We start from the raw sequence: 21,791 nt of genomic DNA, 5'->3' as shown, positions 1-21,791 counted from the left end.
GATCTTTCAGCTATGCAGTCTCACTAGTGTTTGTCCAAGATTTTCATACTTGACTATCAGTTCAATTTACTGAAGGGAGTGATGGGATCATTTAATGTTCTCTCATGCTGGAGCAGTTGAAATTAGAAGTTGATCTGTCATGTGGATCAGTAATCTTCTCATTACTGCATTACGCTTTCATTTTTTATATGTACTTTAATGAATTAAATGCTTTCTAATCTGTCTGCCTACAAAATGAGTCACCAGAAAAGCAATTGAGACAAATTTTAGATTGTTGCCCATTTTAGATCTTCCAGATCTGGAATCTAGTTCTGCGAAGTTACTCCAGATCCACAGTGGCAAAGGGGAATCAGAGCCTGTCCTAACTGTGAAGCATACCCTGCTGAATGTCCTCCTGTTCAGAATACGGTTTAAATTGACAATCATTTCATATGCTTGGTAAATAAATTGCTTGACTTCTTCACCTTCCCCAAGAGGAAATTTCTACTAAGAAAGGTGTGACATCTTCTTTTAAACTGTCATGAGTAATATCTTCTGAAGCACCTTCAGAGAAACAAAAATCCTTGCTATTTCCATCTACAATAATAATATACAGTTGTTTATGTAATGATATAAAGCTATAAAGTAGTGACACTTTCATGATGATTACTGTATGTAAGCCCTTTTCTTCCGTTTCCTTAGAATTTACCACATTGTCGTGCGTGTTCTCCGCCACAGTACATCTTCCAGCAAGACATCCAGAAGTTATTTCTGAATGATGCTAGGTTTTTATTAAATTGCACAGTGGTGAAATTGGGTTGCCAGAGAAGAATACTGAAACAGGAACCTGCTTTTGCTGTAGGGAAATGTGCCTTTCTCCATTTGATTTGAAAAAGGAAATAGACTAGTGGTGTGGCTATGGAACTTTCTCTTTCTACCTCTGATTGCAAAAGTACTAGTGAAAGGAAGGGAAAAAAAAAGTACGGTATTGAACAGGAGAATGTTATGACTTTGTTGAGACAACAGAATGAAAGTAATTAATTACCTTTTTTGTTTTTATTTTCAGGTGTCAGAAACTATTTGAAAGAAGCGTTAGTGAATATCATTGCTGTGCATGCAGAGGTGAGACAACTTCAGATTGTTTGATGCTTACATTCATACAAATAATTTCAGTGTACTGTGCTGGGTAAATTCTGTCTTTCATACTTCTGAAAATCATCCATCTGTTGAATTATCTTCGTTATTGGTATAAGTGCTTTGGGTTAGTTTTAGCCAACCAAATATGAAACTGCTAACTTTTTTAAAGGCAGAAAGTGATAAACAGTTCCTGTTTATCCTCAGTGACACTGTTATTCATTTTGGAGTACTTTATTCTTTCCACTCTCTGAAGAAGAAAGCCAAAATCTAAAGCAGAGTTCTTCCCTTTCCATGCAGGGCAAGGAAATAGACAGAGGGAGGAAGAGGGGGAGAAAGAGATGAAGATAATGCTCACTTTCTCTGATTAGCTTTATTTTGCACAGCAAATAGAGAAAGCTTGTGTATCACTTTCAAAGAAATTTTCAATACATATTGTTTGTAGTGAAAAGGCAGTGTGTATGTCATATTCCTGTACATATGGTAAAAAGTGAAAAGCTAAACACAAATCTTTGTAGTCTCTGTATGACACAGCCTTCAAAATACTTAGGTACACAGTGGCTCAAGATAGGGAGTGTGTGTTAAAATATGTATTATTAAACTAATCAGCTTGTAGAGTTGCAGTTATTTGGTCTTTTATGATAATACACAGCAGTTTTCTGCAGTGCCTTAAATTGCAGCTTCTTCTGTAAGCTCCTTCCTTCTGACCAACAAGACTGTTTCGGATTACTGTTGTTCATGGCATTATATGTTTGTAATTGTATTACTATGTATTATCAGAAATACCTCCAAAATATCACTAACGTAGCTGTTCTAACTCTCACATATATCTTAAACCTGATAAGATTCACTTCAGTTTTTTGTTTTACTCCTCCTTAAATTTAAAAAAAAAAAAATCATAATAAATTAAATATTTTCAAAAAAGTTACTTTTATCATTCCTAGTATTTTAGCTTGATTTTCAATGTATACTAACAGCAGTTTTCACACAAGCATTGATGATTTTACCAAATGCTTCATAATGAAGAAGTAAACAAAACATGGCATTTGTTATTGCAGTTTTTCAGCATAGTTAAAATTAATAAAAATGAGCTATGTAGGTTCAGAGACACCTGTGACTTATTTAGCTAATCCTGTTAACAGACATACTTATTAAAATTCTGCTGCAGAAAGGTGCACTGCCTTTATTGAGACTGATACTGCCTTTGGTCCAAATAGAGTGTTGCTTCGTAAATTTTGATATGTGAAATATTGCAGAAATATGAAAATATGTGTCAAGATGAAACTCCCATTTACACCATTTTCTGACAAAATTCTCTTAGCTGCATAAAATTTAAGTTTAGTTCACAAGGCTGTGAGTTTCTGTAGTTTGAAACAGCAAAAATTAACCATCAGCTGAACAGCAAGCATTATTTGAAGTGGAAAGAAAACTGTTTTCCTGCCTTTGAATTCAAGTTTAACTGAAATCAAAATAAGGACATTGTATTGCAAATTTGTGATGATTCACTGTTGCTGAGAACTTTTTTTTTTTCCTGGATTCTGTATAGTAACATCAAGAGTACTTGTTAGGGGCACAAATACTCTCTTCTCAGTAGAAAATTTGTACGTGTGTTCCTAGTATGCTGTATTGAATTGCTCTGTGGTATTTGTTGCTGATTAAGACGACCCCTTTACAAATTATTGTGTTAGGTTTTTTTTCACTGTACCGCTAAGTATGTCAGTTGCCCTGCTTGTGTGTGTGGGGCAAAACACAAAGTAGGCTGTGTGTTGAATTAGCAGTTGGTAACATAGGTCACTCCGAAAGTAATGCCTCCTATTTAATTCACAGATACCAAAACTGCAGTAAGACTATTTGATAGAGCAAATTGTCAGCTAAAACACATTTTTCAACACAATCATCAGCAGTGATCAGGGAAGCATTTCTTAAAAATTCTATCCAGTTCATTTTCTTTCTTTTACCACTCTAGTCACGTTATTGTCAGTGTCTTTTCTCATCTTTTCCCCCAACCTTATGCAGTATTGATGCGGCTTTATCTTCACCTGTAAGTTCATGATCTGTTTAACCTATAATCTCACTTCCTCCTATGTTCCAGTCTCTTGGCCTGCATTTTCTCCAGTACTAAGTAGAACACCATACTTTAATTCACCAACAATTTCTCACTTCTTTAATGTAAGCTTTAAGGAAGACAGTTACTTCAGGTTCTTCTTTAGGCATCGATCTAAAAACTTAATTCTGTGGTGATAATCATGCTATGTTGCAGTTGCTATTCTGAACCTCAAATGGCAGATCCAAGCATCACTTTAAAAAGTTGTACAAATAAATAGTTTAGAGGGTCGTCTTAATGCATGGAAAAAACAGTAACATGTAATGTTTTTGCCTGGAACTCTCAGTAGGGAAAAAATATCTGAATGAAAAGCCACCACTGTACTCTCTAACCCTTTCAAAGACTCATCTCCACCAGAGAGCATCAAGACACTTGCCATTTGACTGTGATGAGGCAAGTGTGCAGCTGAGTCTTTGCCACATCTAAAGGATTCTAAAAGAAATTGTGAAATGCTTTTTTAAAATGTTGCTGAATGCATAATCAGGTCAGTCAGTCACCCAGTCCTGAATTAAAGGTGCAGTCCACAAAGCAGTGTATCTACAGTGGCCTGGCTACCTGCAAGCATCATGTGAGAGCAGATATTTTGGTATCTCACTGCTTTTAGGCATTGCAAGAAAACTGTCAGTATCATATAGTACATAACTGACATTGCTCATAACAGAGGTAATTGGTCAAAGCACAGAGCAAGTGCCAAAAGAAATGCTTCAGGTTCCTTTTGATTTGAAATTGCTTTGTCCATTAACAGTGGTCCTTTCAATCAAAGTGTTTAATGTTTTTTTTAACAAAATGTTACTTCATAAAATGTTTCTTTTAATATGGGTAATGTGCTCATGATTCTCATTTTATAAAAATCAGGTGTTTACCATTTCCAAAGATTTAGTTCCTCGGGTAATGTCAAGGATTGTAGAAGCAGTCTCTGAAGAACTGAGTCGGCTGATGCAGTGTGTTTCATCATTCAGCAAAAATGGAGCTTTACAGGTAGCTGAATACTTTGTTCTGTCAAGCATTGGAGTTTAGAATAGAAAGTAACGGATCAGTATAAACTGTGTATTGGATTTTTTGTAGCAGTGAAAACAAGGTAAAAGATTAGGAGACTGCAACCTCTTTCTAAGATTTATGGATGAATACCCTTTGGGATATTAGGTCATGGGTTTAGTTATATTTTAGCATTGTCTTTATATCTAACTGCATAAAGGGTTACCCATATCCTAAAAGCATTATAGAATCATAAAAGGGTTTTGAGTTGGAAGGGACCTTTGAAGATCATCTAGCCCAACCACTCTGCCATGGGCAGAAGCATCTGTCGCTAGATCAAGCTGCCCAAACTACCATAATGATATCTTCTTGAAATGTTAATGAACTATCTTTGTCTCATCACAGTTTTGTTTTAAAGAGAAAAGGAACGATTTTATGATATTTTGACATTTAAAATCTTGAAGATGCAATAGGGGTAGGATCCTGTAGGTCTCAGCAGAACTGGTCACTTGCCAGATCACTATTTCTGTACAACAGATACCTTTACACAGCCCTCTTCATTTGTGACTGAACTGGTAGTTGTATTTACTACTGAATAAGTTCTAAAGGATTCTGTAAGAAAGATTGAAAAAAATAAGTATTAAAAAGCAAATCCCATTGATTTAATGATTACTGTCACTGTAACAAGCAAGAAGACCCAACCCCCATTTTTTTATTGTCTGTGACAGCATTCTTACATAATCATGGGAAAATAAGTAACCAAATGAAAGCCTTATTTTCCAATTGCTGTTAGTAATCACATGTGACAGAAAATTAACATAGGAAGATGACAGCCAAATAAGATTTACTGCTAGTTTAAAACTGTACCAGTGAACAGCAGCAGAGATATCTGTATATCATTTTTGTTTGACAAGCTGATCCATCATATGAACTCGCTGCCTAGACCAATAAATGAATGGAATTTTGCTCCCTTCTCTAAATTTCTGTGCCTTTTCTGTTCTTCTGAACACTGAAAATCTGTGTCACTCAAGACAGTCACCAGCAGCATGGGAGTGATCTAGGCCTGGTCAGATTAATGAAGAGACCTGTTCCCTAAAAGAAGTCTGAATCTGCATACCCGCATCAAATAACCCGTATTTTCACAGGATTTGCCTTCACACCATGTTTATTTAGACTGTGAAACCTGAGAACGTGACACAGTCCCATGACACTGGAGTTGGACTTAATGATCCTTGTTCATGCCTTCCAACTCAGGACATTCTACTGCTATCTCCTAGAACTTAGGAAAATCTCCAAAATCTCATGTGTAGGACTTGAGTCTCAAGTCCCAGACTGTTCTGCTTGGAGCACTGTACAGAAAAAGGTGAAACATTCTGTGGTGAGAAAGCATTTCTTATGGGTATAAAATTGGTGGGTAGCTATCTCGTATTTTGTTCCAGAATGTTCTGGCACAAGAAAAAAGCATTAATCTCTTGGCTTTCTACTCTAGGGGAGAGATAAGGAGAAGACATAAAAGCCAAAACTTTTAATTGAAATCAGAATTAAGTGTTATGTTGCATTATAAAAGTTTTGTTTTGGAAAAGTAATGTAAATATAAATTTGGTTTAAACATAGATCTTTAATTACTAACTAGGTTAAATTGTAAATTGTACCTTCATGATGAACAAGAACTGAATCTGAATTTGGATGAAATTCAATTTATCAATTAAATGAAATGCTTGATCGCTTTCAGAATATTTTTGTTTCACATAAAACTTCTGTGATGAGAACAGTTATTTTTCAAAGACTGAAGGAAGATCTATGAACTGTGTTTAATCTTTGATTTCATTGTCTACCATTATGGATGGTGGAGAATGGTCAAGGTGAAAATCATCACAGAATCACGGATGGCTTAGGTTGGAGTCACCTTAAAGACCATCTAGTTCCGACCCCCTGCCATGTACCTAGACAAGTTGAACCATGCAGGAGTGACATCCCCAAGCTTGTGTGCCCACCAGGTAACAGACAAGAAGCAGGCCAGAACCATTCTACTTCCTAATCTGATTGAAAAAAAATAAATTCAACAGCAAAGCCAAGAATAAAACATATATTGACAGACTTCTGTACTCCCATTTCCTTCCTCCCTGGCAGGCCATTCAGTGAAAAGTCAAGCTCACTGTATTATTTCTTTTTTTTCTTTTCTTTTTTTTTTTTTTAAGATTGCATCCCTCTCCCTTCCTATCTCAGAACAGAAAAGACAGAGCAAAATCAAAGCTTTATTACTGTTACTGGGAGACAAACCAATGTTTTTAGACTGCTGCATAGTGACTGTACAAACCACTTGACTTGAATCAAAAGCATGAAATTGTTCCTTATTGCAGTCTCCTAACTGACGAAGCAGTGTGGCAACCAAAAATACAGGAAATGAACTGTTACAGGCTGAGGCTACTCACTACTGTAGCATGTTTTAGTTTTTACTTCTAAGAAAGATGAAGGTTTGGGATAATGGTATTCTCTTGATCAGAAGACGTTATGTCATTGTTTCAGTATTTGTATTTCTGTCTTTAGGCAAGACTCGAAATCTGTGCTTTGAGGGATACGGTGGCCATATATCTAACTCCCGACAGCAAGTAAGTTCTGCTACATTTTCTACTACTTCATTGTAATGGAATCTTTTGTAAACGTGCAAAAATACATGATGTAAATTAAGGATTTTCAAGAGATTGATTCAAGTATGTGTTATACTCTAGTATAACATAGATATGCATGTGGATAATTAATTACTTATAAAGGTTTATCCGTTGATTTGAATTTGTTGATACAAACCAGGTATTCCTCGTCCTTACCAAATGGGAGGTAAAAAAAAACCAAACCTCTTAGCTGACCTGCTAAGGAAACTGGTGTAATAGCAAAAGCAATCGTCACTGAATTTTATCCAATTTGTCTTAAAGCACACCACAGAGAGTCTGCCAGGCACTTAAAGGAGGCTATAGAACCAGACACTGATAGGATCCCCTTATAAGCACATGGAGAATAGGGCTTTCCACAGGCTTGTATACTATCCTCCTCCTTTTTGACGGACCTCATGAGAGAGAATGAATTCCGCTTTACACTATTAGAATGAAAACCTTCAGAAGGCTTTTAGGAATTTGTCAGTGAGGTGCAAGACCACAGATAAGTACTGGAGGACATGCTCACAAATACAGTAGTATAATGGAGAAAGAAAACATTAGCAGCATCAGTGGTTGATGCAAGTCAAGGCATGTAAAAGCACAAACCATGATAGCTGTCAGCAGTTTTGAGTAATGCTGATTAATTGAAGTTTCTGAGTGAGTATTTCTGGGACTGAATATGGGCATGTTCATTCATTGTTCTTTCAATTGCCTACACTTTTGGTAGGATTAACATTACATGCTCCCACAGATTGCAGTTTAGTCTTGTTTTTGATCAGTATTTTGTAGGAAACATTACAGGACTTGAGGATCTCATAAAGACACACGATGGTATTCTATGGTGTCACTGATTTCAATTTCAAAAAACTTGCTTCCATGTTCTGAGTGCCTGACAGTGATGTAGACCTAAATGTAAGGTGTTTGGCACCAGCTCATACTGGATAAAATGAAATTGCTGTTGTCTCTCACCAGTATTTGATTCAGCAGAGTGAACTGTGGAAGCTGGAGCTTCATAAATGCCTCTTTATTCCTGGACTCTTCACTGGTAGTAGTTGGCATAAAGTCACCATTTTAATTTTGTTGAGAAGATTATATCAATCTGAGCAGGAGTTGCATCATTTCCTGCTCTTCTGTTCCACATCTGTTGCTCAGAGAGGTGTGGAACTGCCTTCCTTGGAGATGCTCAGAATTTGATTTGGCCTCAAGAAACCTCCTGTACTCTCAGAGTTGTCCCTAATTTGAGAGGGGGGTTGGACCAGAAGACCTTCACTATGTTCTAGGTATAAGGCAGGGTAGCAACTATCTGCAATTCTTCAAGGGTCTGAGGTGTCAGGCACTGTCTTAAATCAGTGGTGGATTGAACATTTCCTGTTTGTGTCTGTTTTACATCATATTAGGAGAGTTCAGAGACCTGCTTGAGCCCATGGCCACTTTGTTTAATTTGCACATGAGCTTCAAGTGCTAAGTTAACATTTTGTTGCTATATTGAAATAAGAAGGGCTAAAATAGAGTGTATTTCCATGAAGTGATAGAGAGAAGCTGAAAGGTGAGACTTGTACCAGGGGAATATGAGTATTTTTGTTTTCCTTACAGCTCAAGCTTTAAGCAAGCTTTGGAAGCCTTGCCTCAGATCTCAAGTGGAGCTGACAAAAAGTGAGTATACTGCACCTTCTTGTCTTTCTTCTGCTTTCTGGAGCCATTGCTATTTACCTTCATATCAGAGCTTTACTAGAAGAGGGTTAACTTTCACTGTGTTTGACCCTTCAGATTTACAGTGTAGAAGGCTCTCCGAACAGTGTTAAAAATTATCTAAATACTTGTTCATTGTGGCCTATTAATTTATAAAGAAGACCAATGGCTTTGTAGCATATGTCACTTTCTCATTCTAGTCTTATCAATTCTCTGTCGTTTTATATTTATATTATAATTTCAGTTCATTTTAGCTTTCCACGCTGATCTTTGTTTCTGTGAGGTCTATTGTCTTGTCTTACTGAATTTAGCAGAAATAAAGAAAATACCAAGTAACAAAGTGCAAGTTTCTGGTGGCTGATATTTGGGCAACTCTCAAAACTGGCTTGCTTCATTTTAGAAACAAGAAGAGTCTTTTGTTCTTTCTTAACATCAGGAGGAGGCATTTGGGGTTCTTACTTCCCTACCATAGCAAACTTTGAGAACCAAGCTGCTGCACTGCATTAAATGTAGTTTAATTTGTTACTTTATTTTGCAAGAATAGCTTAATAAGGAATAATACGTCTGCAAACCATCTTTTCCCAGATGTCTTCTGTCTATTCAAAACTACTCTTCACAAGACATAAGAAGTCTCAAGATACCTTTTTGCTGCCTTACTTAGCCTAATTAAAGACAGGAATCAATTTTGAGACAGTTCTTTCAACTCAGACTTTCCACAACACCTGTAGGGTTGTTTGGTTTTTGATTTTTTTTTCCTTAGTCACAAATATGTGAGCTTTGTAGGACAGATGAGAATCAAGAACTACTTCATTTTTACATTTGTCACAGAATTCTGAGCATTATACAGCATAAAACTTGTTGCATTTCTCAGGTTGCTAGAAGTCAATTGTCATCATCCCACACAGCTCATTATAATCTACATGTATTTATGTAAATTAATACACATTTATGCACTGATTTAGAGCTTATTGTTTCTGTCTATTCAGTCATTACTGTGATAGTAAATGATGAATGTGTCCATATGCATCTTCCAAAGGGCTTTCTGAAGAAGCAGATACTGAAGTTGTTGTTCTTGTTTTGTTTTTTTTTATTGACATTCAGTGTAATTTACTTTGTTACTAGCTGTTTAGTAATCAAAACTGCAGTCTGAGAATTATAATAAATAACGTCCATTGTACCATGTACCCTTTTGGCAACAAACTGTTGCTGTTTTCCAAAATGAGCTCACACATACTTTGTTATCTAGAAAGGTTAAAGGCATGTGTTTGCCAGTGAATTAAGAATTCTCCTGGAACAGCTATTCCATTTCTGATCTTTCAGCCGTGATCCTTAACAGAAATCTGTAGAATACCTCCCAAAGGCAAGTTGTATAACTCACATTCACAATTCAGCTGCAAGCTAAAAGCCTTAGCTGTAATAGGGATACAGGTTTTATGGCACATAGTCTGACAGTTTTCTTACAGCAGTATGATCCTCTTTACCATTTATTTTGCCATTGTTGTTTGCATATGTATTTCTTTAAGGAAAATGATCTTCAAGAGGATGGAAAGGTATATAAAGGCCTATTTTATAGCCTCGATGAAATCTGTGTAGTTGTGTCCCCTCCTCTCATCACAGATCATCCCAACATAGTCATTGTATTTCTAAATATCTGTAAGATTCAGGTATTTCAACCTGATCTAAGGTTAGGTGCTTTATTTAAGCCCACAATGTATTTGAAGTCACAGACTAGTCAAAATTTTTGGCAATTGTTCACTGCAAAAGTTGTAAATAATTTCTTCTTGCAGGTTATTAGAAGAGCTGCTAAACAAGTTTAAAAGCAGCATGCACTTGCAGCTGACCTGTTTTCAAACTTCTTCATCGGCAATGATAAAAACATAGAGGTCGACATAATACAGGGAACTCAACAGATGAACACCAATAAACGTCACCCATTTCTCTGTACTACTTCGATTCCTTTGAAGGCCCCGAGGAAATCAGAAGGAATTTCATTGAAAAAGAAATGATGAGATCCAACTCTGAGTAATGGCATGAGGTATCCTGCTGAGTGAGAGTTCTGTTCATAATTATCTTGACAAAATAGTTTTCTGTCTACTGTATTTCATTTGGTGGAAGGGACTAAGTTTTGTTTACATACACTCTTCTTGGCTGTATGTTCATGAAGAAATCTTTATTTATTTACTTGCTGTAATCTCAGTTTCATTTGTTAAAAATATTCGAATGTATTTTTAGCAACTGTCACCTTAAATTTTAGTATTACGCGTGATGCCCTGTGTTTCAATTATTACTTTCTAGATGTAGAGCAATGCTGATGTAAATGACTGGAAGACTCAGCTTCTGCAAATTATTGAGAAGTATGCTGTAAAGATTACAACCTACAGGTGACTAATAAGTATCCAGATACTTACGCTGGAGAGCACTACTACTTCTGTGCTTAACAATTATCAACTTTTTTTCCTGCTGTCATCTAAAGTTGTAGTGGTCATTAAGTCTGATTTCTTGGAAGGCCTTTATTTTCTTTTTTCTTTTTATCTAGACAGATCTTTCCCTGTCTTTAGTGTTTTCCTTCTGTTTGAGTATTGGTGTTAACCTTCACAACTGAAATCAGCTTTCCTGTCATTGACCATTAACAGAAGAGTGCTCTGAATCTGAGATTAGTAGATGCTGTTAAGAATATGTAAGAATATTTAAAAATATTCTTTAGTATTAAGAACTATAATAGTAAGTACTTCTGACTGTGTGCTAGGTAAGCTAAGGTAGAGCACAATATGTCATTGTTTTTGCTGTTTAATTCTCATTCTTGTTATCTCTTCTTGTTCTTACAATCTTTCTACTACTCTCTTCTCCTTCTCTCTTGTTATTCAGTCCTCTTTTCACCACCAGTTCGGAATTTGTTTGGAGGTGAACAGGACAAACACAGTTTTGCTGCTATTAGCTTACAGTTACACAAAGTTAAAGAGCTGTCTTCCCAACAAAGAAGCAGGACCAGATTTGACACTGACTTTCATTTTGAGACTTGATAATAAACATGGAGGAAGCAACTAATATAAAGCGGTCTTGTGGCATGGGGTGGGTTTAATTTTAAAACTGAAATCACATATTAAGTACACCATATAGAAATGATGTATTCTTTCTGTACTTGTAGAAACTGTGCATTGAGTTTTCAATTATGTCAACTTTTGTCTTTTGCCGGTCCAGTTACATGCTTTAAAAATATAACATGCAGTTCCAGTAATTATGAAATGCTGTGAAAGACAGCTTGATACTGATGTATTTACTCGTTAAAAATTGTGTGTATGTAATAATAGTGTTGAATGGAAGTTTGAAATTTATGTCATTTTTTGTTTGAAACGTATGTCATTATTGGATTAACGGGGAGAGCCATTAAACTTCTAAAGCAGTGTTGTTTTGTTAAATGTTGTCTATTTGAAGCTGGTCATAGTCTCAGCTCCTGATATTAACTGAAGTAATTAGTTCAGTTGCATAGGATTACCTTCAGAATAATAAAATATTAAGAAAGATGGCCATAGGCTTTTCCTGAATTCCTTGCTTTCCAAGAAATGTGATTTCTTTATGAAGTTTACCAGGCTCTACATTTTCTAAATTTGTATTAGAAATGCTCATAAGTATTGAAAACTTAACTTATTGTCTGTGCTAACATAATAGATGTTTGGTGTAACATCATTCTCCCTGTTGCATCAGCTTGTTGCTCGTGTTTAAAACCTGAAATCTTTCAGAAGTTGGTGTTCAGTTGCCTTTCTGAAGTACACTGCAGAACATGTCACGAAGAGCAAACAAGAATAACATGTGAAGAATCAAAGCACTGCTTGAATTCAACCTGATTAGAGGTAAATGCTGGTGGTCAAGTCAAAGCACCAGATCTTCATGAATCCAGCTTTAGGAATTAAAGAAGAAACAGAATAAGTTTAAAGTTCAGTTCTGTGGAAGGAGAGCTGGGGCTGCAAGGACTTCATAGCTGAGGTACAGCAGGTTGCTGCATTTCCTCAGAAAAAAAAAGAAGTAGCGATCAGTGTGGCTTTGCAAAAAAAAAAAAAAAAAGGTGTAAAGATAGTATTGGACGTGGAAAAGGATGGGAGACCACATCAAAATACAGAGGGCTCACAGAGAAAAAGGAGGCAGTAAGGAAATTAAAGTAACAGAAGTGAAAGGTTCTGACATTTAAAGCAAAGGTAAGCACTGAAAAAAGCAGTACAAGAGAAAAGTGAATTACTAGATGAACTTTGAACCTGTAGAAAATCTAAAGAATATTCAAATTAAAAAAAAAAAAAAAAAGAAGAAGAAAAAGTACTGATGTAGAAACCTGGAAAGCATTATTTCTCTTTCAAAAGAAAAATGTATGAAGTAAATAAGGTTGTAAAATACCTTGCTAAAAATAGGTAATGTTTTAAGGGAAAATTCAACGATTCAGTATTGTTGAAATATTCAGTCCCTGGAGATGTTGAAGCATTCTCCTGTTATTCTATATTTCAACATTTATTTTGAATAGCCATGAATAGCTTATGATAAAACCAAAGAAATAATAATAAAAAAGAACAAGAATGGTATGAATGTAATGAAATGGGCATGGGAGGAAGGCAGCGGAAAAAATGCTTAAATAAAAATGGTGGAAAAAATAAGGGGAAATTCATTATGCTACGTATCTGGAAGGTAACTTAATGGAATGGATCGAAAATACAGCATAAAATAAGGATGAAATACTGTCCCTTCTCACTCGCAAGGTATTTATTTTTTAATCGATGCTGTTTGGAAAATAAGTTTATGGAATGTGCTTATAGTACATTGTTGTCCAAGTTAAACACCTTCCTAAAAAAATTGAAATCAATTTTGAGCTTAAAATATTGAAAGAACCACAGTCCTCCTAAGTTTCATGCATGTGCTGAATTTCAGGTAATGTGAACAGACCTGAGGCTCCTTACTCAGATCTCCTTCAAGTGTTTAAAGTCTGCCCACCATTTGAGGATCAAGACAGTTGTATCCCATGCTTAAACCCCTTGCCTCTTCCTCTAGTTGCATATGAAGAACCAGAGCTCAACCCAGTTTAATTTAATTTCACTGTTTGACAACAGAGAAGAAAATGAGAAATCTGTGCTTGAGGTGCTGTAAGATTATGCTTTATGGGGGCACTTATCACTGTAGCACTGATGTGTGACTGTTAAAGGTGAGATTTTTTGTTTTCAATGCAGACAGCATTTGTATTCTAGAACTAAAGGAGCATCTATGAAATAACAGCATGTTTCTCTAGCTATATTATATAGAGAGATGGGGATAAAAACTGTACAAAGCATGGAGCTAAAAATAAATAAATAAATAAACTTAGCCATTGTTTATCCTGATTCTACTAGAGTTCAATACTCTTACTTATGTTCAGGAAAAAAAAGAAGGAACAAGAATTGATTGTTGATATAAAAGAAGGTGTAATGAAAATTAAAGATTTTATTTAAAATTAAAAAAAAAAAAAGGAAAAGAAAAATAACCCAGATAATCCAGATGATGGTAGAAGAAAATCCGTGGAGCTCTCTGTTGAGCCTACGGAGTGAGATGTAGAATTTCCCTTACCTGCAAACATCTAAAACTTAGCTAGACAAAGCCCTATGAAAAATTATTTATAGATTTACTCCTTTTGAGTTTGATTGTGCAGTGATAGATATTTTCTATTTTTCCAAAAGAAAGTAATAAATTACAGTTTCCTAGATACTCTTTTGCCTTGTGAAGAGGAGAACACTGAGATGAAAATCTTTGGTCATGGTTACATCTGACCATCAGAGACAGTGCTTCACAAGGTATTTATACTTCCAGACCTGCTGCCAGATGGCATTTCAGTCAACTCTACCCACTTCCTTGGCCCTGTCCTGCTAAAATATACATGAAGCACTGTAATTTTCCTGAAAACATTCTTACAGTATTGATTGTATTGATTGATGCAAATACTGCATCAATTGAAATAGTTTTTTGGACTCTTGCGAGCAAGGAGACACACGATATGTCTTGTGTACTATGAATGTACTGCTGTTTTGTTCTTCTGAGTGTAAAACTTTCCCTTAAAAGTTAGAAGAGATCCCAGACCTCATCAGAATACATGGAAAGATTGATGAAGTGCTTCTACTGAAGCCTGAGCTGCAAAATTCAGATCTGAAACTTTAACATTGGTAAAGCGTTTCTCACTGGATCTGATTCATTGGAGGCATCTAGGCCCGACAAAAAGAGGGACCCTTTAGGTGAATAACGCTGGCAGTCTCTTGCTTCCTTCTAGGAACTGTAGTTCTTGCATGTTGCTTATAATTTTAGTATCACACAGGAGTTAGTAACAGGCTGTGACTACTGTCGAAAGAGGCAAAAGCGCATGTATATGTTGTGCCACCTAGGCATATTTAACTAATAGGAAACAAATATTGTTTAGAATTTGGTTTCCACATAGTTTGGAAATATTTGGAGATTTTAAATGTGATGATAGACTTCAAATAGGACGTTAGTCTTGGTTCTTTTGGCCCTTCTGGGCCTTTTAGCCTTGTACATGGAAGAGCTTTGGATACTGACTTTATCCAAAAAACGGGGGGGGGGGGGGGGAAGGGGAACAATGACAATAAAAGTCACTGTGTCTTTTAAGTTTGTTTTAAAAACTTTAGGAGGTAGTCTGCTTAATTTACAAGTCAAAAAAACAAAATACTGCTTGAACATTCATCAATACTTATGTTGCAGTGTTCTTATGCTATGATAAAGAAAAAGGCAAATTTGCCTGTTTGTATCTTCATTAGCAGTGTTCATGTTCTTCTGTATTAGATGTTAGTATGACGTGTGCCCATATTAGAATGCCTGCAGACTCACGAGGGCTTCTGCAGTGTTATCATCTGACATTATTTTAAAATTTTTGGAGGAGGCCATAAAAAGTGCTGCATGGATAATTATAGGCAAAATAATTTTGCACAAGCTATGTTACTTGTTAGAGTATTTTGGCTTCATGTGGTTGACAGCTTGTTTTCTGACTTTGCAGTACCTACTAGGAGTTTATTTGCATGGAATAAAAGGGAAAACTGGGAATTACAGGGAGCACAGTTTCATTAGGGAACATGGTAGCCACTTCTGTCTTTACCTTTTCAGTGGATAAACAGTTCTGGCCACAGGTTAAAGAGAAAATGTGTGTAATTCAGCTTCCCTTCTCTGTGTCATTTGAGTTCTGAAGCTCTGAAAGCTTGTCTTTGAGTTTGAGTCTGTATCCAAGATAGTATTTTTATTTCTGAGCAGGTTGTACAGCATCTAAATTAAATGCTTCTTTCAGTATGACTTGATGGCCCAAGATGGCTTTCATTTGGATAGTCATTGACACATCCTTGAAGTCCTTTGAAATAATGTGTGTTGATGAGTAACTTAACACACTTTGCTACATCTTTCTTTGGGAACAGAGGGTCTCATGCTGCTTTTGGATTAGCAGCACAAACAGAGCTGCTGCAGTTTATTTTTGGGATCAGGCAGTGGGGGGCTGAAGGGGTTCATTTTTGCACCTAATTTTTTCTAGTGTGAATGTCCAAGGAGAAGTCTACGTTCCTTTTCCCTCATGCTCTCACTATTTAAAGGCTCGTAATAGATTCTGTACAACTCTTCTGCAAGCAGTCCTCTTTGAGGTCAAGACCGAGTAAGGAAAACCTTAAGCCAAATTCCTTTTGAATTGGAAAATTTAAACAACTTGAGGAAAAAAGAGTAAGACAATGGAAAGTGGAATCCAGCCTTATTTATAACAGATGCTATTAACACATGCTTAGTTTTATAGCCTGTCTTGGCACCATTTTGCCTCTTTCTTGTGAAATAACTTCAGTATAAAATATTCATTGCCAGTCCCAGGCAAAAACTCCAAAATAAAATGAGTTGATAGACTCAGCATGGTTCATTAAAAAATGCATAAAATACAAGTTACAGATTAAAAACTAATTTATTAAGGATGAGAGCTCTCTCTAACTCCTGAATTGGTCTTGGGTATGCAGGTAGGGAGGACAACTTTGCTTAGCACTCGTGTGCTGTGTCTTTCTGTGCATTGATGGCACCTCTGCAGTGGAATTAATACAGTTCTGATGCGAATGCACAAAACCAGGAAGCTCTGTGTAGACTCCAACCTGAAGCCAGGAGTACCTATTTCTAGATATGTGTTGATCTAGAAACAGCAAGAGTCTTCATCTCAGTGGCAGGAGATGGCTCGTGCTGCAGTACTAAAGCAGCAGAATTTCTGTGGCCACAGATTCTGCTTCAACCGAGTGGAGTATGTCCCTCGCTTTTCTTGGTTCATAAGCAGATTTTTAGCACAGAATGTCAAATCAGATAATTTATGAAGTAAAAATTGCAAAATGAGACAGTCTTTCTCACTGCTCATTACTCACTTTTTCTGATACATTCCACTCGTGTAACTAGATTGTACTTCTGTTCGGGGGGGGGGGGGGTTTCCCTTCCAGCTTATCTTTTTAGATATTCAGGAGATAATTAAAATTCAAAATGTTAACGGTGCTACTTATTTTTAGAACCCGACATAAATATGGGCAGACAAAGATTTGAAAATAAATTAATAGACCAGAGTGCTCTCAACCACTGTGGTAAAAACGTTGGTAGACACCTGTTGTAACCCTCCTTTGCGCAGTCTGCATAGGGAAGAAAATCTCCCTCCATGTCTCGTGGGACATTCCCACCTGCCAGTGCTGGGAGCAGCAGAGGGTGATACCTTGGTGCAGAATGCGAGACGCTTCTCTGCCTTAACTCACACACTACCAAACCCCAGTAAAATGTTCTGTCATCTCACAGTGGCAGGAATCTGTTTTGAAACTTAAAAAGTCAGCAGCACGCTTGAGCTAAAGTTGGTTAAACGTGTGAGGAAGATGCCCGCTGTAAGCACATTTTACTATTCTGTTATGCAGCCACAGTGCCAGGTTGTCTTTCTTGAGCAGTTATTCAAACTTCATGTCAAAAGGGGAAGGTGATTTCTAGCTCATATATTTGGTGTCTGCTTTACAAACCCAGGTGGTTCGTGGATTAGTTTGTAATTAAAATACTGTTTTCTGAGGGTCCCACGTAAGTGCACACTGAATCTCTTGATTCTCAGTAAATTCCACTACTTCAGGACCCGTAGTGCCAGTATAGTAGTACATTGTGTGTGTATTGTTAGCCTCCTCAGAGTGCTACTTATGCTACATAGATCCTTCTGAATTGTGCTAACCCTTTTTATAGCACACCACAACTCATCTGTTTACTTTTACAGTGCCCCCATCCTGTAATTTTATATTACCAGCTTCACAGGCAAGCAGATTTTTGTGCCTTGGATGGGATGTAGGCAAAAAACAACAGTCAAAGAGCAGGAGTGCAACACTGAATCTCCTCACTTGTGCCAGCTATGCCTAACCTTGGTAATCACGGACTGCTTACCAACAAGTTAAAGCATTTCTGTATGCCTGTTATCTACATTCATCTTTATCATGCCTAATGTTAAAACATAATTGCAGTCCCAGAGCTGAACTCCTCATGTGCCCTCCTACAGCCATGGTTTAAGCTGAAAGATGACAAGATTTCTTTGGTTGCTTAGCATTATGAGCAGGGATGAGGGAGGCCTACGTATCAGGTTTGAAGGCTGCTGAAGTCTTGTAGCTAAGGACCATTCAAAGATGAACTCCTGACTTTTCCTAACAGCTTCTGTAGGTGCCTCTTTGTTCAGCTTTTGTTCTCCCAAGGCACCTTGTTAAGGTGTTTGGCTTAAGGTGTTATGAATGGATTCTTACACGGGGTTGAGACGTTGCAAAGTTGCCCATGATGCTCCAGCACAGCTCAACGGGGTCTGAGCCTGCCCCACTGCCATCCTGGCCTGGCCATGCACCCTCGCCTCAAATTCATCACCAACTGCACCCCCAGAAGGTTACAGGGAAGGTGGTTGCCAAAGCACAGAGGCTCACATAAGGAAGCAGGCTGGAAGCAGGGACATATGGCTGTAGGGCTGGATGGGCCAAGACCAGCCCTGCTGGAGATGGGACAAAGTGCCCCATGGCTCATGGCATAGGATCACCCTCCGTGCCTCGCCTGTGGCCACACGCATCAATGCCAGAGCAGGAGCAGAAACTTGGATCCAGTGGTCCAGGGCCTGAGATGTGGCTTTGGAGAAGGCAGTCTTGTTTTAACTCAGCTTGTGATTTCAGGGCACATTCAAGAAGCGGTTTGCAAATCCAGAGTGGCTTCTAACAGCACCCTGCGCCTTTGATCTCTGACTCTTACAGAGAAGAACTTCAGAACCTGTGAAAGCTGAGAGAAACCACCCCTGTCGCTGCATGGTGCTCACCAGCTTCACCAGCATTGCTGCCCCAGGAGGTATGTCACCACTGTGGGGCGGTGACTTGCCTCGACCCCGCAGTGAGTTGGGGGTGGGATTGAAAAGTGCAAAGGCCTCAGCTCTGCCCAGCAGATCTCACCCTCCAGAGTTTCCTTCCAGCAGTGAAACGTGTCAAGTTTTATCTGCAAGATGAGTGTGAAAGGACAAAAAGAACAACTTCTCATGAATGAAAAATCATGCAGATTAGAAGAACTTTCTCGACAGTCCCAAGAGCAGCAGTACAGGGCTGAAGTAACTGAAGCAGCATCGTGGTTTGTCTCTTTGCAGCCTGAGGTCTGACTGACTGTCTCCTGCAGTGGATAATAACTGATAAATATTCGCTGTTAAAAGCGGTTCAGCGTTCTTGGGGATCTTTCTTAGTCAGCCTGACCACCTCAGGTGAACAGCTCTCAGATTTTGGTTTATGCACGGCAGCTTTTTTACAGAAATAAAGGACTAGTCAAAAGCACCTCCATACACGCCCATATTTAAAGGAAAGTAAAACCAGTGCAGCGCTAGGGCTGTAATAATCAGACTTGTACACATTATGGTCAGCCCTAGTTGACCACGTGGTAGTAAACAGTCATCTGGAAATGGGTGTCTGAGGTTTGCAGGGAGGTGTTATCAGTACTTGTAATGTTACATTCTGCACAACAGAGCATTTTTCCCATCAGTTGGGTCCAGGATGAAGTGTGTTTGCAAGATCTGTCTAGCTGCTTCACCAGTGTTGTTCTTTTTTTTTTTTTTTGGTTGAGCTGATACAAGTATGAGTGAATCTCACTAAATGACTCCCCTTTGAAAGTGGCTGCTGGCCAATCTGCAGTCGAACATCCTTCCTGTTCTTTCATCGAGCTGCAGCAAGTGGGGAGGGGAGCAAAGCCGTGCAGGGCTGCTGGGGACTCATCCGAAGCAACATGACATGCCACAGAACATTAGGATTTGGGGAATGGTACCCCAGGCAGTCATTTGCTTCTGGTCTTCATCTTGTTTTTTTTGTTTTTTCCCTATTTCCCATATCTGCACTTTGTTTGGGTTTTCAGCTACTAGATTCACCATGTTCTAATGAAACATGATTTCTGGTCTTCTGTCAAAGCTTTGGGGTTTGTTGGTCCTTTTGGGCTTTGCATTTCTTTTGTTTTCAGCTCAGTTTGTTTTGTTTGAATTTTTGTTGTGAAGAGGTTGTTTATCTGTGATTTATTGGACTGGGGTGTTACTTCAGAAGGATTTTGCAGTGGCAGTGTCTTTTCCTTTTTTCAAATTGCTTCCCACCAGTATGTTATTTCAGTCTTAACTGAACATTTTCTCTCTGGCCAAAGAGAATGTGATTTATGTTATCAACTCTGTGACATAAGAAATTGTGCATTGTAATCTGTGGGATAGGACTGTGCAGGGATAGCAGTGGGACAGCAATACTGGCAGGAGATGGGAGCAAACACAGGCTGTGTCTCCTCAGACCTGTTTGCCACTCACAGGCACCAACTTTTCCTCTTAGGTTTACCCCCCAAGGTGGAAACTCAGGGAAGAAGTGCTCAGGAGAGCACGGTGCCTCCCTGAGCATGGAGAGGAGTAAATGCTTCAACCTTATGCAAGGGAGCCGTCATCCTGCATACCTGGTCGGTTCAGGGAGGACGGTTTCACTACTGTGTCCCTGCAGTACTTAATGGCTGCACAAAATTGCAAGATTTTTTCTTGTTCTATCCCAGGAGCCCTACAGACAAGAGGGAAGAAGCTGAATTACTGAGTATTTAGATTTTCTGTTGAGCTATTGCCTGAGCAGTACTTCATGGCAGTGAGTTATAGGTTAATGTTAGAGAGTGAACAGCTTGAATGCTGCGCACGCTATTTAGACTGTTATCCTAACTTGTGCAGAGAGCAGTAACTGCAGCTAGCAGTTTGTCACATGCATAGCAACACTTCTCTTGGGTAGTGCTGATGCTTGTTGTGTGAGATCACTACCAGTTGCATGGCCCAGGGCCACTCTTCACTTGGCCCAGGGAAAGTGAAGTCTTCAGTGGCACTTTGTTTCTTTCTGTGCCCCCCAGCCAACACTGCCCTCCTGAAATGCACCCCAACCAAGGACCAGCAGAACATCCCTGCTGCTGCACTCGCAAAAGCTTCAGCCCAAACACACCAACATGGACAGCTGCTTGTCACCCCGAGACAAGTTCAGAGATAAGCACAGGAGGTTCTCAATTTCATGGAAGCCAGCTCAGACTAAAAGGCAGCCCCTTCATTTCAAGAAACCTCATTTTTCATTTGTAAAACACTTTCATTCAGAAAAAAAAATAAGTGAGGGGGGTTGGAAGGGAAGCAGGGTGCTACCTCTCCCCAACCATAGCAAATATACCTGTACAGCCATTTTCATTCTTTGAAAAGAAGTTTTAAAACACATGTTTTAATGGGGTAACAGCAACTTCAGCAGTTGCCTGTTGCTTCCTAACTCCATTTGCGTGTAATGTTGTCAAATGACAACTGTTTGGGCTGGAATATTCCAGGTTGGAGTCTGCTCTGGTACATTTTTTCTGCCTGGAAATTTTAAATGCTAATAACTTATCTGGAAGAAAATAAGCTCTTTTTTCCCCCATGCTTCAAGAAATTTGGTGACCTTTCTTTTCGTGCCCCCAGGCTTTGGAAAAAGGAATTGAAATATGACAGGTTTTTGGCTTGTGTGTCAGGAACATGCTGCTTGCCTGCAAAAAAAGCTGCATCCAATTTTTGCCAAGTTATAAGCCTGTGAAGAGAAAATCATCTTACAATCATTCACTAAAGCTGGACAGATAAAAAAAAATCCTCCAGAAATTCTTTTTTTCTCGTCTCACAGCTCCTCATGAGGTTCTCACAGGTCTGCACCCAAGCAAAAGTGAAATCCAGTGAGGGAAATGGTTCCCTAGTCCCCCACCGACTGCCTGGA

The 21,791-nt window shown here is 38.2% G+C and overlaps 1 protein-coding gene across 3 annotated transcripts in view; it reads left to right on the top strand.

Annotated features, from left to right (window-relative positions):
- EXOC2 (exocyst complex component 2) overlaps window positions 1-13,880 on the top strand; it is a 131,515-nt gene extending 117,635 nt beyond the window's left edge. For 2 of the 3 annotated variants that reach the window (XM_090137009.1, XM_031589285.2), the window contains exons 24-28: window positions 1,046-1,101; window positions 4,073-4,195; window positions 6,740-6,801; window positions 8,437-8,496; window positions 10,320-13,880. In XM_090137009.1, coding sequence (XP_089993135.1) covers window positions 1,046-1,101; window positions 4,073-4,195; window positions 6,740-6,801; window positions 8,437-8,496; window positions 10,320-10,413 — 395 coding nt within the window. In that variant the 3' untranslated portion in view covers window positions 10,414-13,880. The remainder of the gene's footprint in view (window positions 1-1,045; window positions 1,102-4,072; window positions 4,196-6,739; window positions 6,802-8,436; window positions 8,497-10,319) is intronic. The other variant, XR_016465014.1, reaches the window with a different exon arrangement.
- Window positions 13,881-21,791: the final 7,911 nt, after the last annotated feature.

The sequence above is a fragment of the Phasianus colchicus genome, chromosome 3, assembly GCF_987193195.1.
Source record: "Phasianus colchicus chromosome 3, bPhaCol1.hap1.1, whole genome shotgun sequence".
Classification (NCBI taxonomy): domain Eukaryota; kingdom Metazoa; phylum Chordata; class Aves; order Galliformes; family Phasianidae; genus Phasianus; species Phasianus colchicus.
The sequence above is the reverse complement of the archived record's forward strand: the minus strand, read 5'-3'. Positions and strand labels throughout refer to the sequence as shown.